Source organism: Pogona vitticeps, chromosome 4, assembly GCF_051106095.1.
Source record: "Pogona vitticeps strain Pit_001003342236 chromosome 4, PviZW2.1, whole genome shotgun sequence".
NCBI classification, from domain to species: domain Eukaryota; kingdom Metazoa; phylum Chordata; class Lepidosauria; order Squamata; family Agamidae; genus Pogona; species Pogona vitticeps.
In genome coordinates, this window is record NC_135786.1 from 143894050 (window position 1) to 143912264 (window position 18215).

Consider the following 18215-nt stretch of genomic DNA (forward strand, 5'->3'; position numbering starts at 1 on the left):
TGTGTGCTTGGTTGTGTGCCAGGCTTGTGGCCATACATATTAATTGCCTGCAATTTACTTTTGAGACTCCCACAATTTCATTTACTCCAGAGTAAACAAAATCCCTGGCCACTACAATGACTTACCATTATGACAAGGTGAGGTCGTTTCATTGCCATTCAAAACCCTTCTTTCCACTGATATCCTGAAGTTTCCCACAGAGAAACCAGAAATGACATAACACTGATTTCGACAATAACATATTCTCTGTATTAAGTTCCTCTCGCTTTGAACCTATCTTCAATATGTTTGCTTTTTTTTATTAGGGCAACAATCATATGCAGCAAAAAAACAAAAACATACACCAGCATTTTATGTACGATTCAGAAACACAGAGAACATTTCTGTATCCGCATCTTTATAGCTTCCCACAATGATGCCAGCTTTTTCTTGCTATCAGTTCAACAAACTCTGATTATTCCCTAATTTTTTGTATTCATTCTTAGTATTCAATTACTCTTCTACATATTGGCAAAATATAAGTCTATCTATCTATCTATCTATCTATCTATCTATCTATCTATCTATCTATCTATCTATCTATCTATCTATCTATCTATCTATCTATCTATCTATCTATCTATCTATCTATCTATCTATCTATCTATCTATCTATCTATCTATCTATCTATCTATCTATCTATCTATCTATTTATTTATGAAAATGGAGGCAGTGCTGTTCATTTAAGAACAATCCCAAAATGATTTACAAAATACAATAAATGTAATAAAGCAATGTAACAAACAAGATAAAGCAAGAAAATGACCAGAGATGACGTGGAAAGCTAAGTCAGAAAAATTCCTAGAGAAACAAATCTGTCCCTATTTCCACAACAGGAAAAATCATGGAAGGAGGCACAAGGAAGAATTTATAACATTTGTCAGCACCTGTCAAAAGGAACACCATTTCCAACAAAACATAACAGACAAGCCAACCGGTCTTCACCCATTATACGATGCTGAAAACTGACAATTATTTAACTAGCCACTAACATTTAAAATGTAATTGCCCTCATAAACTATCATGATGTGGGGAAAATCTCCTTTTTTCTATCAAGTACTTTCCAATTTCTGTTCTATTTTGTTCATTTTCCACAGTTGAATGCCATTGTCCAGAATATTCTATTGGTGTCTGCATAAATTTTGCATAACTTGCTGAAGCTTATTGCAGCTAAGTGATGAGCTGCTAGATTGTATCTTGATTTCACCACTGGGTACATGACTGAGACGTATGGTGGCACCTTGCCAATTAGTGTAGTTTGCTGTGGCAAGGTACACAAATCTACGCAAACACTACGGGAGTCTGACTGTTGTGTAGCTATCTTTACAAAATTAATACTCATCTATGGCATCTGAAAAACCTGGTTCATCAATTAAAACGTCCAGAATTTCTTTTTTAATCTCTATGCATGTACTAAGGTGAAAATTAACTACAAGGACTCAATAATTTGCTGAGGGATAAGAAATAATTCATAATCAACATTGAAGGACGGTGACTGTCTTCCCCTCCACAGCTCTCGCCTGATTTGTTGCTCTCCACATGTAGGAGAATAATGACTATGGAAACAGAGGGGGCCAGCGTGCTCCTCTCTGTCCATGGTGATTTGAAATGTAAAGAGGAGGGCTTTCATCCTTCAGTGAAAGGTAAGCTTGAGCTGCTTACACAGAGATCATCTTTCCCCTGCAACAACCCTGGGTGTAGAGCTTGAGCTCCCAGGGCATCATTCAGTTATAGGTCGCTTCAGCATGCTATTGTATTCATTCTTCTTAACAGTAACTTTCCAGGCTCTACCTGAGTGTTTCATTAGGGTGACAGAGAAAGTGATTTGCCCAAGGTCACTCCCGATGTTTCTCTTCACCAAATGCACTTAATCTTTAAAGTGTGATGGATTTCTAATGATCAGAAGAGACGGGCTCTGTCCAACATGTAAAGCCATGAAAGTGGCTCCTGATTCACTGCACAGAGAACAGCTATACCCCAATCTGAACCAGCTAAATATTAACTTCCAACTGGCATTTCTGTTTAGACTGCTTTATGTTAATCCTTGGGCAAAGGTGAAAAAAGATAATGACTAACTATTTTGGCATATTTTCCAGCCTCAGGAGCTGAACAAAACGCTACTGTTTAGGGATGTGACAGAGTACTTGCAAAATTTCTCATTCCCAGCAAATGTTTGAGACTTGTCATGCCAAGCCCCCCTGCTAAGACTTCCCTTCCTGGTTTTCCATGAAAACAGCATCCCAGGGATCTGCATTTGGACCCCCTAGGCAGCGTACCAGTTGCTCGTCCCTTGCCAGCTACCATGACAATGGCTAACCCCAACCAGAGCAGAGCTGTTGACTCAACAGGACTTACTCACTGGTGTACTCAAGCTGCGATGAACTCTACATTCCTGTGAACTGGGTTTTGGAAATGGTTGCTTTTAGATTACCACAAACTATCCTGCTCTTAGTTTGCTGATTTAGTTATAATGATACTTCTTTTCTTAAAAACAAAAGTAAACAAACAACCCTCAACCTAAAACAGGTCAATTTTAAGAAATTCTCAGCAATAGTCAGTCATCCCATCTCAATCCAATCCAGCAGGATGGTTTTGGCCATGATCAAAACTGGTATTAAGGAACCTACAGTGAAACTTAAATGCAGACCACTGTTCTTACTGATAAAAAAATAACAACAAAGGCAATTAAAAGTAAAGGGGACAATAAACATGATTCTCTGTAAGTGAGTTCCTTCAATTCTCAGAATCTTTCTGAGTTGTAAAAACAGGCAAGAGTAGATTCAGAATGAACTGGACAGCCCAAACAGTTCAAGTATCTGGTTTACAGCATAAGATGTTTTTATTTTGGTACATCTGGAAGATAAAAAGCTCCCATTATAACCGAGGTCTGTCAGGAGGACAGTGTTTCATGGAAAGATAAATACTGTAAAGAAAATGGTAAGAGGTAAACCTGGAGCATAGGTATTGTGTACACAACAAATGCACACAATTATCTTTATGTTTTGGAAAAAAAGATTAAAATATGTGACAAAGGGCAAAAGTCACCTTAAACTATAGTAAACTTAGTTGACACTTCAACAGATCTATTTTGGGGTATGATCACTTGGTATTTTATTTCTAATCAACTGGAAATATAATTTTTTTAAATCTCAAAGGTGGTCACTGATCCACTTCTAATCAATGAAAAGAAATGTTCAACAGTGTGAATAAAAATTTGGAGAGAGGAAAAAAGTCCAAAGGTTGAAAAGTTCAGTTTACTTCAGAATAGTTTAGCTTCCTCTTTGACCATAAATGATATTAGCACACCCTTAGTGTTAGATCCTGAAAAATTTAAGCTGATGTTAAATCAGCACATATGGGAAGCACTTAAACTTTGTTCTACTTGATATACTGTTCAGTTATTGAGTGTTCTTTTTAATGTGAATTACAACAGCCCGGTACTCATGTGCTATAAAAATGCTTGATTCTGATGTGCAAATAAAATATGAGAATGAACGAAACTGTTTAATCTGATGCTCATCAAGGAAATTGAACATTACATTATTCTTGCTCTTTACAAGACATTTCACTGATGGCCATGTTTTTGAGAGCCTTAAAATATAGCCAGCTAGGCTACATCTAAAACCTCACTCCCTGCTTTGTTTGGTGAAGAATGCTAAAATAACGTTACTGCTAGTACTGGAGTTGATATGTGCAAAAAATTAAAATTAAGCTAGAGAAACTAAAGTTCCTACCTTGCATCCTCTGGTGACTCAGCAATCAAATGATAGGTCCTATCAGCCATGACAATGTCAATCCCGTTTTCCTTGCTAGTGTTATCAATGATATCTCTGAAATGGAAAGGGAAGACAGAAATACAATGCATTCATATTGACAAGATCCTGGGGATTTAAAAGCAATCATTTGTAATATTGAACCTCTGGAGTCTAATTTAAATGCCCAGAAACAATTTCCTTTCTACTTTGCTCCCATGCAGGAATGTGCCCATTAGTTATGTCTATGAAGACTTCTTATTGACCTGCTTCATTTTTATCTTAATTTTGTTCAGCTATTGGAATTGCATCTACTGTGACCCAATTTACGTGTGTGGTTTGAAGCAGATGATTTAAAATGGTCATGGAGCTCACAGTGACCTGGAGAGATGTAAGTTTCATTCCAAAAACTCAAGAGCTGGATCCAGACTAGGTCAGTTGACTTTAGATATGACTAGAATTAATGAGACAAATTAGTCATGACCTCTGTGCAGCTGAGATAATCAGGAACCAAGTTCAACTTACTTACGGTGTGACTATACAGCAGGAAAAATGTGACGTGATCCACTATGAATTTACTCCTAAGAAGTTGAGTTTCCCCTGAATGAACGTGTTTGAGCCCATCACACAAAAGTCAGCAAAAAGGAAGGAGTACATTGCCAATCAGCACTTTTTACACCTCGTTAAAGCAGCTCTACTATAGCTATCCAGATTTGCAGGAGGCACAACAGCAGTATAGTTACCCTAACAAGCTGCAAACAAGGTTTTCTCATCTCTGCTGATTTCCTCATTTCTCTCTTTCTGGTCTCCTGTGTGTCCTGATGCACCAGTGCTGGCACCAAGCCTTCAGAACAATCCGTTTGGAGACAAGAAGTGCAGCGTTGAAGGGAACTGACACCCCAGCAAGTGCCCCTTCACCTCCTCTCTCCCCATCTTAAACTAGGAAGCTGGAAAAGCCATTCAGTCATGAACCTGTATCGGTTCAATGATCACATCACTTGAACCAACATGGATGCATTCAGTTCCAAACATAGAAGCCCCAGTGGCAGAGGAAAAATCTAAGGATGGGGGGAAGAACTCTGGGCTCATGTGCTTTGATTTTTCATTGTCTAGTCAACAGAACAAATCCGACCCTCTCAATCCTGGAGCATTTCCCATATTATTTGGCAATGTAGTCACAGCCTTAGTTTGGATCTGAAATTTGTGAAGATGCATAATGAATACAAACATGGGTAAGTTGAAAAATGTATACAAAATATACAGATTTTTGAAAAAATATTCATAAAAATGTAAACATTTTCATGCAGAATTTTTTTAAAAAATTGCCTTATTGCAGATATAGGACAGAAAAAAGTTAGCATTGGAAGGAACAATACCTTGAGCAAAACTAAGCCTAAGAGATTCATTCATCCTTGGTTTGGACACTTGAGGAAGGATGTTGATTGGCAGCTTAAGGGATTTTATTCCTAAGGATGCTGAAGGTGGCTGGTATATGCACAAGCATACCTTATATCTATTTCACTTACTTGGCTGTTCGGATTTCAAGTGTCCCTTTGAGTTTTTCTTCACTATCATTTTCAAAGTACATCAGCCTGGATTGCCTGAGGACAAACCAGCGTTTCTTCCAGTTTCTTCTGGACAACGTAGATGACCCACCACCTTTTTTATGCAGCCAGCCTTGCTTGAGTGCTTCCTGCTTTGAACGGAACCATAAGAAGGTTTCATCTTTCAAGACACACCAACGCCGCTTCCAGGTATTTATCAAGCCCCCTGTCAGGATGTGGGAAGGAAAAAAATAGATTTTAAAAAGTGGCCTTGTTTAAAAACATGTTCAAAGCTCTGCGTTGTGGTGAATGCTTCTACAAAACCTGACAACTGTCTTTCAGGTATACTTGGAGATTATTACTACTTTATTTCATAAAGGAACTTGCTAATCATCTTCTGCTAAATGCCTAGCATCTTCTTGTGATTCTTCTATCTATTGCATATTCAGGCATTTAGAAACACCTTTTGAAAAGTGTTATCTTTAATCTTGTCCAAAAGTCTGAAATAATCCTTTCCTTTGACATGTTTATTTTTTAATTTCTCTTTAAATTTCTAGGCAATCCTGGAGTATCCAGACGTGCTTTCTTTTCTTAATAATTAGGATAGATATTATGAAAAATGCAGATAGATAAAACTGGTAAAACTGAGATAACTTCCAACACCATGACTACTGGGATGAGACCTAGTCATCATTCTAAAATATATCTGACAGATTCCTGACTGTTTTCCATCATCAGTAAAGAAGAAGAGCACCAATACATGACGTCTGAGGAAGAAAACAATCTCATTTTGGGCCTTTAAATTCTTCTGGACTGTTCCGTACCTTTCATGTACAAAAAGCTATGAAAATAGGGCAGGCTGACACAGCTGTAGACAGAATCTCTGCGATAAGAAAGTTCATCATCTGTATCAAACCTTGAGTCAAAGTCTTCTTCACTGTCTTCAAACTGGAAGATCAAAATGGAACATAATATTGAGAAGTTAACATTTTAAAAAAAGCATAACCTAGAGCAATTTCTTCACATTCACATGGCATCTTCCTCTGGGACCTTCATAGAGTTTCATATGCTTATCTGATCTCTCTTTTAAACTGAAGGGAGTAGAGGAGAAAGTATGTGAGCTTGAAGACTGCTGCCCATTGCTCAAAGGAATACCAGGAAGTGAGGAAGATGGGATGGGGAAAATGCCTGAAAATTTCATTGCCACTGCCTCATAAACGTACATCCCCCCACCCACCCCAGAATACAAACATTTTTAAAAGTATAAATCACATGTAACATACGATGCTTCTATTTATAATCACTCCTTTGCTATCAAGGTTATTTCACCTTTATTTCCCAGAGTATGTTATTCTGATAGCCCTCTGTTGCTTCATTCATGGTAAATAAAATCAATTTCATGCTTTTTTTTTTCTTAATACACAGCCAATTCACTATCAGCCTCATTGCTGATTAGCTATTGTAATACACTCCCTCTTCCAGGAGAAATTTCCCTTCATGGTACAAAAGGATAGTTATCTAAAATGAAACAGGGGTACTTTCTATATGTGTTTGTAGGTATGGGCAGAAATTACCTGCCAAGTTACAGCAGAAAACTCCTAATCTGTTTTTTTAAATAGTAAATATTATGCATTAGGAAATGCTTGTTTCACTGAACCTGAACCCTTCAGGACTTCCTTTCTTTTGCTAATAGATTTCCTCATAGTTTCTGTTCTGTGTCACTTAAGGCCGACAGTGCTTTTCTCCTGTAACATTTGAGAAGAGTTTGATTTCATCTGTAGTGTGATGCCCCAGAGTAGCCCATTCAAATGGCAGCCATAAAAGAAGCATTAAGAAAAAAATATATTAATTTTATATTTGAATCTTACAATTAACTCAAATTGTATTTGGAATACTGAAGAATGAGAAATGATGAGAAATCTGCCCTTAGGAAACAGGAAAAGAATTTTGTGGAAATCATATTTAATACCTGGACTGGCAATTAAGAACCATCCTTGATAAAGATAATTATGTTACATTAATTGTCACAGTGTTCCTTTCAAACTACAAAATTTTAGCATTGTTTTTCCCTCAAAATGTGTATAACGGTAAGGAAAACAATACTCACAGAAGACTGAGCTCCCTCAGAACTAAATCGGTACGCTCCAGAACTGTTGTATGTTCCCACAGAGCAACGGTAGTCAGGTGACCATTGACTACTGTGAGAATTAGAAAAAGTCACGCTGCTTCCGGAAGTGATAGCACCATCTTCATAGTCATCTTGGTCATAATCATAGTCCCCATCAGGAGAGATTAGGTCTGTGGAAGTTGGAGGCCTGCATGAAATGTTTTCTGGCATGCAATAGGTGGATTCACCACTTGAAGAGTTGTGGAGACTGAGGGAATCATGGCTAGAAGGAATTAGCGTACTGTTTCCAGTGGCAGGACTTGTTGGCACTACTGTATCATTCATGTATGGATCCTCTTCTGACGACTCATCGCTTGTCCTAATACCACTTGTCCTTTGATCAGAATGGCCGTGCTCACTTGGGTTAGGTGAATCCTTGAAAGCATCATCGTCTGCTTCAAAGCCCTCATCTACCTCTTCCTCAGGGTATGGCTGACTGAAGTTAAAATTGGGTTTTTCACTGCCTGTCTTCCCAGCCAATTCGTCAAGTTCAGCACAGAAACCGCTGCCAACGGAGAGTGTCCTTTCAATGTTTCGGACACATTCATCAATTTCATCAAAGTTCAGGGATTCCAAGAACTCTTGCGCTGCTCGACAGGCTTCATCCTCCAGCCGTTTCAGCTCCTCATCTCGGAGCTGTTGCAGCCTCTGCAAGGATGCCTCTGTCAATGACAGTTCTTGCTGCTCCTTCATACGCTGCAAGTCTTCAATCTCTTTTTCCAAGCGCAGGATTTCTTCTATCTGCTTGTTCTCTTTCTGTTTCTCCAGCTGTCGCTTTAGCTCTTCTTCCTTTTGAGCTTCCTGAATAGCTGCCAGTTCCTGCTGCCGCTTCTTCTCAGCCTGCATTGATGACATACAAGATGCCTTGTTCCAGACCCTGCTCAACTACTTAATCCTTACACAACATTCACTATGAAGAACTCTTTTTTCTCTTTGCATAAGGCACAGTTGTATCACTATGCTGACCAGCACACAGCAAAATGTTGACATGTTGTCAAGAGTTAATGTATAATAATTATACAGGCAAGCTGCTCAAAATAGCAGTCTTGTGTTGAACCCTCCCTTCTTACATAATTTTTATCCCAATATCAGCGCATCTACATGGCCCTGTCCCCTCATCTCTGTCATTGGCTCCTGCTTTTGGAAGTGACAAATCACTGGACAGTGACACTAGAACATTTTGTGGAGAAGGAAGGAGGGAAATCAGGGTAAGGTTGCCATTTTTGTCTGCCCCACGCTTCCTTAAAACCTTGCACCCATTTCCCAAAAGCAGCAGGACAGTGCAGAACAAACAGATCAGATGCAAACAACATTATTAAATTCACTGGCCAGCTTTTTGTAATTAGTGGTACTTTAGCATCACCGTATGTTCCACAGATCAAATGTTATCACCCTGAGATTTATTCTCTCTCTCTCTCTCTCTCTCTCACACACACACACACACACACACACATACACAAAGTGGAAAGAAAAATTAAAACAGTGCACCTGCTGAGCAAGACGCTGTGCTTCCTCCTCTTGTCGCTTTCTAAAAACAGTAATAAAGAAATGTTAGAAAAGAACTAAAAGACAATAAGGTAGGAATTCAGTTTTTCAGGATATGGTTTCCCAAAACTATGAGCAAATTTCTGTGGGTATAAAATTACAATTATTGACTTTTCATGATAGAATTTTGCTTACTGTGCTCAATTACGCATGCACACAATTCCAAAGTGTATTGCCACTACCTTGAGCAAACATCACATTGCTCAACAGATATCAGCAAGCAAAAATGCAATTCATACCTTTCTTCCTCCTCCTTCCTCATCTTCTCCTCTTCTTGCCGTTGTTTCTCCTCTAGTAGCCGCCTGTAAACACAACGGGCCATCTGGCCTCGCAGCTGTTTCTGGAAAGTGATGGCTGCTTTCCTCATGAGTAAGTATCTCCTCCTTAGGTAGAAAGCTCTATAGTTCTTCTGTATGACAACCACACAGTAACGCACCCTTCGGTAGTGTTTTCTGAAAAAAGACAGACATGTCTATGTGAAGAAGGTTACTGGAATTATCAATACGACTTAAATAAATTAAAGATTTGAAGTGGTAAGGGAAGGCTTGTAGGTAGCACTGTTGGCTCCTGCAAACATGGCTTGATTGTAGCTCATGTTAGTACTGATCTGCTAGAAAGGTTAAATTCATACTCTTGTAAAATGAAAAAGGCACCAAGACTAAGCAAACTTGCTTTTATACACCACTGCCTTCTCTGTTTGAAATTCATTAAGATTGTTTGATATATACAGCACTGACATAAAGAAATAAAAGAGAAACAGCGGCCTTTGTCTTTGAAGATATCATTTTTGTTCTTGTAAGAGATTTGTAAGAGGTGAAGATATATAGGTAGGGCTAATATACACATGAAAAGAAATGACCTCACTGCACAAACAGCTATTGAACAACCCTTTATTGACTTATGTGGGAAGTAAACAGATGGGATCTACTACTCAGACTCCAGTACATAATGCATGACATGAAGTAAGCAAATAATGTGTCATAATTCAAGCACCTAGTTCCATTGTTCTTTTATTTCTGAAAAAAAATCAGTTTAAATGGTTTGGTCTGCTAGATTGACTCTTCCTTCTCCTGCTACAAATATACAACTCTTCGATTTTTTTCTCTTAACAGAATAAATAAAGTAATCTGGGATTACACCTAAATTAGTGATATGCAAACAGTGAGCAAGCATCAGATGGCATAACTAAGAACCACCTACGTGTTGCCTAGGGAATGCTACAAAAGCAAGCCTCCCATAACAGCTTTTCTCTAATGTGCCACCCAGCCACCATATTGTGCTTCCAAGTGATGTAAAACCTCTGCATGTCAAAACTGTGGTGTTCCTTTGTGATGCTGACAGATAACACCAGCCTCTCATTCTGACACACAGGATGCACTATCATGTGAAGACTGTTTTACATGATATGTCTACTAGTTCATCAAGTTGTCTTGGGCTCTATGTGACAAAAATAACCTGTAAATTATCTCACAGAATAATGAAAATGTTTTCAGATTTCAAAATGGAGATAGAGTGTTTCTAGACAACCAAGTCATAGCAGTTTGTTTCCATTTTCACCGTCATGACTTTGGCCTATGGAATCTTGAGATCTGTAGTTTGGGGAGGTACCCAGAATTCTCAGCTATAGTTCAGGGGAGTGCACTAGAACTATGTAGCATAGCATTCTCAGCAGCTCACCAAACTACAAACCCCAGGATTCCACAGGTCAAAGCCATATCACTTAAAGTGGAATCAAACTGATACAACTGTGTAGAGTCTACTCCACTTCTTTTGTTACACTTTTCAGAATTAGAAAGCAATGCTCTGGTAACAAGTATGTGAGTCTAGTTCAGACCACTGATAATCTTTTGTCTTAGGCAGGAATGCTATGAAAGCCTGGGATCCCACATAAAAGCAGGCTTCAGATATGTTATTAGCTAACAGTAGACAAGACTGTCTTAGATAGTCTAGAGGTCTCATAGTAAAACTATTTGCTAATTATTTACCGTGCCATGTAGCCCAAGACATAGGCCCGGATGATCATTGCTGCTTTGTCAACTTCTATCTCTCGTTGTTTTTCCAGCTGCTGCTCCAAAGATTCACGAATAAACACCTTGAAAAAAGTGCAAAAACAAGATTTCGTGAAAGAAGTAATATCTGAGAGAAGAGTGAGAAAATCAACTGTAAAAAGTTTTCTTGTCCTGCATTGTTCTCTTCTCTATCCTTCTGGAGAGCTTCTAGAGTTGGTTAGAGCTTTTAAAGAACTAATGCTTGCTCGGAAGTCTACTGCAATAAGAAAAGTTGACCCCACATGCGAGGTCAAATTTTAGTTTCACCTGTAAGGTATGCCAAAGGAGGTCCGCAAACACATAAATTAGGATATGGAAAAAAGGCCTTGGCAACTGTCATATAGCCCTGTGAAGAAATGCTAGTGTAGTCCAAGGTTTATGAACATAAAGGAAGTGTATGGATCAACAGAATAGGCCCATAAGGAAACACCATCAAATGATACCCACCCACAAAGTGTGCAGATCAGCACTAGAGGAAATCAGGGCATAGCAAAATACAAATGAACCACCACCCAATGATGGTGTAAAAACATCTGGAAAGCAAGTCCCCCCCCCTTTTTTTTTTTTTTACTCTTTTGACACTAGTTTTAACCCTGCACTGCAGGAGGCAGGACCAATATCATGGATGCAGGGAACATTGAACAGATGTGGAGTGTAGATGGTGGGCTCATAGCAATGTCAAAAATACTACCTTTTCCTATATACACAAATAACAGCATAGCTGGAAGTTTCACTAACTCCTAGTTTTGCAATAAGAATATTCATTTTTTAAAATTCACCTTAGATTTTCCAAGCTGCCATTCAGTGTTTGTGCTGTCATACAGTTGAAGGAGGGCAGAACATTTTCCTTTTATATCTTCAGGGAGGGTTAAGTTTCTCATCAGGACTCTGTATCTGTAGAAACAAACAAACAAACAAAAAATGACGAGAGTGATCTCCTTTAAAAATGAAAAATTGCCTCCACTTAAACCATTATCCACTCCTATAATCTTAGACGCCTCGATAGGCTTCTCCTTGCTATAATTTCATAAGCAAGGAGGGTTACCTTTTATGGAAATCTTGGAATGGCCTCCGCACTGGAAAACCAGCCCTTCGTATTCGCACTGTCTCAAGCATACCAGAGTAACGCAGCTGGTTCAGCACCACATTTTGATCAAACTGGTCGGGCATCTGAAAAACAATAAAACACAGCCTGGTCAGTTATGTTTGATATTGAAGTGATGGTAGTGAATGTGCAACTTAGGGTGAGTCAGAGACGCAGAACTCCAAAACATATGATTGTGTTGCTCTTATAAAGAGACATCCGTAAAAGCTGATAAATTCCCTTCAAAATGTCAGCCACAGAGAAGGGGAAAGTATCAGCCTCTGCTGTCAAGTAGTTTTGTGGGGGGGGGGGTATGTGGGGAAACAACCAAATTTCACAAATGTGATCTTTCAGATGTAAAAGTAAGTAAGTGCAGTTCTTGGGTCTCTCTGAAGAAGTACAACATGTAAAATGATAAACATTCTAAAGACTATTGGAGGTGTGTTGAAGAGACAATGGAATGAAGTTACCAAGTTGCAGGGAGAGGGTTGGCTTTGCTCTTGTGCCTTTAAAGCAGCCAAAATGGAAAAACAACTAAAATGTAAATGTAACAAGTGAAATCCAGGGAAGAGGGTTAAGTAACAAGAAAAGTATCCTCCTCTCTCTCTCTCTCTCTCTTTTTAAAGAAGCAGAAACAGGACTAATTAAGCAAAGATGGAAACTGTTTCTAAATGGAATAAGTCAAAAGGGACAATTAGAGAGGTAAATCCCACTTTGAGGCCTTTAGCCACGCTTAATCCAATAACAATTCCATCTCATTTGCGTTCATTACTATTTAACAATTCCAAATTGTTGACTGGAAGATGGAGCATAAGGGTGCCTTGTCAGTGACAGAATGGCATCTCAAAATGAATTGCTGTGAGCCTTGGGGAAAAAAAACCAAAATATCTTGATTTGTATTCCCAAGAAGTCATAAAATCCTACTTACAGGGCAAATACCACCAGTATAAAATATGGATTTAACTTTTCTACGGATAACTGAGAATTGTTTTACTTATAGAAAAACATATCTCATTCTTTTTCTTTTAAAGACTGTGATGGAACATGATCTACAGTAATATAAACAGCCCCTCCAATAGATACTTATCTCAGGAATGCAACACTAGAACACAGACAATTAAAAATACTCTCAATTATACTGATCTAGTGAGTAAGCATTTAGAAAAGGCATTTTCACAACCAGGCATTACTATCTTTCCTCATCTTTCTTTTCTTTTGGCTAGGGACCACATTTACTTATCATGAATACGCTTGAAAATTATAGCTGAAAAATAATTAGTATTCTGTTGTTTATTATAGTTACACATCAATTCAAGGTTTCTAAAATATCTTCTGATATAAGTATACGTAAGTTCATATGAGACAGAGCACAGGAGGGAGACTTCTAAAGCTTGTGTTGCATGTCATAAATCCTGAAGGATGTTGGGGTGGGGAGGAATAAAAACTGGATTGTTAAACTATCATATTCAGTCCTCAGATTAAGCACAAGTGTTCCAAGGACCCTAGATTCAAGCAATCCGTCTTGGGAGACCAGAGCAGTGGTGGCATATGATAAACCAGAGCTCTTCAAACTCAGGAAATATGTTGTCCTCAAGTGAGCACAATTAGGTAGGCTGCAGGCTTTCAAAAGTCCTGCATATCAAAGGCGCTATCATCACAATGTTAAACACCAACTAACTTTCTTACCAACCAACCAACCACGATATCTGTATTTGATATCTTTATTCTGATACCATGGATGAATATTTGTCATGTTAAATCTCTAGTCTTATGTCTGATGAAGTGAACTCGTCCACAAAACTTCACATTAAATATATATATAAAAGTTAGTCTTTAAGGTGCCACCACATTTTTGTCTTTTTAAACTTTTTATTTCTATTTCACGTTTACTTATAAGGCCTTCAAAAATGTATACTGAATCTGAGATTTGAGTTGATGAAAAGGTCTAGCACTGCAAAGGATGGAATCAGGCTGCCCTCTACATTAACCTGATCTTCCTCCTCTGTATAACCCCAAACTGACCCATTTCATGAAAGCATCCTCCGTTTTTTTTTTCACAAAAGCCACCTGGAGTCAAGTTACACATACGTAACTTTAATCACAGGAGCTGTTCTTTTAGCCAATGGAACTTAGTATCTTTGTTCTGCCTGATGAATATGACCCCCGCCATGATACAATAAAAATAAAATGTTTTTGATGTGCAGCACAGATTTTCTGCAAGCAAGGTGGGGACACAATTATTCAAAACAGTCAAGAGGAATACACAGAAACAGACCAGATTCAAGTTACTTCTTCCTCATTATACTGTAATATCTATCTGTAGCAACTTTTGTTTTTAAATCAAACAGTATTAAGTTCTCTCAGCCATCCCCACCCTCGTGCTTATGCTCCTTTTCTCTGAATAGTTTCAGGACTGCAATAGTTTAAATACTGCAGAGAAGGGGTGAAAAGAAATCTGATCCAAAGGCACAGAAATCATTTTGTTTAGCAGTGACAAAATGATCAGACAGCAGAACATTTATATTATATTGGTGGGAAATGAAACAAAATACAGATTTTACAAAGCTTACTCTAAGATGCAACATTTCCATTTACAACAGCAAGTCAGACTCTTCCTCCATGCACAAAGTTTCTTCCCCATCTGAATACTTTCCCCCATCCACCTCCCGAGACAATAAATGCAAGCCGAGAACGAAAGTGCACAGTTCCTACAACAGCTCAATGTTTCGTTGTCACTCACCATTTTACAGGCATTGCGGGCACATTTCAGACTTTGCCTTTAGTGCGGCGGACAAAACTCATATGGAAAGGAACCGCCACACTGACCTTTTCCCTGGACTGCTAAAGACACTGAACAATAATGAACAGTATTCCCGGTGCTTTAAAAAGTGCTCAGTTGCCATGGCAACCCCTCCCTTTCTGAAGATAATCAGTGTGGTGTGGCTTTGGGATCTGACTGGGGGGAGCCACACAGAAAAGCATGCAAATGAGAGGCAGGCAAGCAACAGCTTCTTGTGCTCTCTGCTGTAGTGAGTGAACTCTGTGCATCTCAGAGAAGGGGATTTGCACACTGAAACTGACTCACTTAAAAAAGCTGTCTGGATCACCAGAACCGATGACTACAATGTCTTGACAAATACATTTGTTGCTGTTATGTGCAGTCAAGTTAATTCCAACTTATGGCAATCCTGTGAATCAGTGACCTCCAGAAAGTCCTAGAGCTCCGCTCAGCTCTGGCAAACTCAAGGTCATAACTTCCTTTATTGAGCTTTAATAAATGCAGGTTGGAAATCAGATGATGAGGGGGACAAAAAATGCTATGAGAGTTGTTGCATTCTTCTATCAGCTTGATGAAAGAAAAAATTATCATGGGGTAGAAAGAGAGGAATATATGAAACCTACCTTGTGGATTTCAGCTCAGGGATCTTCAGTGTGTACAAATTTATTCCCACCCCATTAGAATGTATTTTTGGGGGATGGGATATAAGGGTGGCTGGATAATTCAGTGAGTTAAGTATCTGCCTGTGCAGCCAGAAGTTGGGAGTTCAATTCTCCACTGTGCCTCCTGTGAGTATAGCCAGCCTACGTGGCTTTGAGCAAGATGCACAGTTCTACAGCTCCCCCAGAAGGGAATGGTAAACCACTTTTGTGTACTTTGTGTACTTTCTTCCTGGAAAACCCTGAAAAGGGTCTCCATAAGTCAGAACTGACTTGATGGCACACTCTTATTATTATAACTGCCACAGCTACTAGCCAATTGTAGAACAGCATAGAGAGAGAGAGCGGCACTTATCTATCTTTATTGCATAATGATTCATCTTGCTTCCTTGGGTAATCAGCAGTTCTTTGCCTATTCACATTTTACTACCCTGCTCCTACTTAAGGTATGTAGCATCTGGGTTGTGTCAATTGTTTTGAAGTGGTGTTCCTGGCTTGAGGAAGGGCATAGACTTAGATTGCCTTTCTGTACAGTACTTTCCAACTTTCCACTGCTCTTAATTTCTATAACACTTAAGAGTCTGGGGGAAGAATCAGGAGACATTCAACTCAAACTCCACCATGCCATTCTCTCAGTCTCCCATGAGTAATACAGGACAAAACAATGCCATCTTATTCAGATTGGTTAACTAGGGTCAGCATTTGCTCTTTAAACCAGAATTGGCAGCTGTAGTTTGAATTGGCTACTTGTAGCTGTGGTCTGGAGGGCAAGTGCTAACCCTATGGCTAACTGATTTGAATATCCTGACAAACCATAGTAACTTCTAAGCTACAAAGTGAAAATGACAAGTGGGAAGAGGAAGCACACAAGCTTCTAGCTCAGGTATAAACAACTGATGCTCCCTGGACTAATTTCAAAGTACTTTGTCAGTGATCATTTCTGACAAGGGAATGTGTTGCTTCGTCAAGTTCTTTTAAAAAGAGATTTACCTATCCGTATCTCCTAGACTGAACAAGAAGACAAATGCAATTATTATTTGGAAGTCTACAGGTTTCCAAGCTTGTCCTCTATGCAAAATAGTGGTGGGGGCAGGGGAGGCATTCAACGCCATATGCTGATTTAACAATTCTGTGCACATTACTAAAACACAGATAGATGTGCTTCAGAAACTAGTGGCATGCATCCATTTGAAAAATGTGTGCAAAAATAAATGCATTGGAACAGTCTCAGAGGAGAGGAAAGGGCATATAGAGATCTCTGGCAAGAAGAATCTGCTTCTCTTCTTCCAGCATGGAGGGGGAGGAGATAGAGAGGAAAAGAAACAATGGGATAGCAGAAGGACAGGGCTGGCCCTCAACCAATTAAACCCGAAGGATGCATCTTCCAACAGGAAGAAAGATTTACCACTGAGGTGCAGCTCATTTCTGGTTTCTCAGAAAAACTGAAGGCATTCATCAATGAGTTGATGATTCCCCTTCATCTCTATGCCTTGACTCAAACCGATGTATTACTTGGATATGTTTCAAGAAGTTAGACATTCAAACTCTTATTATTCATTACCATCAAACCAACCTTAGATAATGTAGCATACTGAATTAACTGTTAAATCCTGTTCTGTGTACAAACCACTTAATTTCCTATTATTCTGTGTTTTGCAGAAGAATATCTGACTCTGTTGAAAGATGCTGTGTCTGGAAGTTGTGACTGGCATTTGAGCTCATTCATATACAGTTGTGCCTTGCTAGACGGTTACCCCGCATGACGTTTTTTTGCTGTACAATGGGGTTTTTTGCAATCGCTATAGTGATCGCAAAACGATGTTTACATAGGAAAAAACTGCTTTACAATAACCGGTTCCCTGCTTCGGGAACTGGTTTTTCACTTAACGACGATCAAAACAGCTGATCGTCGGGCCTTCAAAATGGCTGCCCGCTGTGTAAAATGGCTCCCTGCTGTGTTTTGGGACAGATTCCTTGCTATACATGGAGCAGAAAATGGCCGCCCTATGGAGGATCTTCACTGGATGCTGAGGTATTTTGCCCACTGGAACACATTGAACGGTTTTCAATGCATTTCAATGGGCTTTTTTATTTCGCTTGATGAGGATTTCTCTCTACAGCGATTTCCCTGGAATGGATTACAGTGGACCCTCTACTTACAGAATTAATCCGTATTGGAATGGTGGCTGCAGGTCGAAAAGTCTGTAGGTCGAGTCTCCATTGACCTACAATGCATTGAAAACCTATTAATCCCGTAACCAGCCGTTTTTGTTCCATTTTTGTTCCATTTTGGTTTTTTCTGGTCTGTAGGTCGATTCTCTGGCTGCAAGTCGAACCTAAATTTTGTGGCCAGAGAAGTCTGTAACTCAAAAAGTCTGTAAGTCAAGGCGTCTGTAAGTTGAGGGTCCACTGTATCCTTGTCAAGCGAGGAACCACTGTATAGAACTAATCACTTGCTGTTGTACTCATCATGCAATGAATATGAATATGTGAACCATTATTTTAAAGCTATTCTAGCAAGGATAGCTTGTGGATGGAGCAGGGTAATGATATATTTGGAAGTATTGATGCACATCATGTTTGTCTGACCTTTAGTT

General features: G+C 39.1%; 1 protein-coding gene across 1 annotated transcript in view; it reads right to left on the reverse strand.

Moving 5' to 3' along the window:
* Positions 1-18215, reverse strand: part of MYO10 (myosin X) — a 145528-nt gene that overhangs the window by 22056 nt on the left and 105257 nt on the right. The window contains 9 exon segments of the mRNA XM_078391709.1: positions 3775-3870; positions 5319-5562; positions 6161-6284; positions 7444-8343; positions 8992-9031; positions 9288-9500; positions 11034-11140; positions 11876-11990; positions 12142-12266. Of these exon segments, the coding sequence (XP_078247835.1) occupies positions 3775-3870; positions 5319-5562; positions 6161-6284; positions 7444-8343; positions 8992-9031; positions 9288-9500; positions 11034-11140; positions 11876-11990; positions 12142-12266 (1964 nt within the window).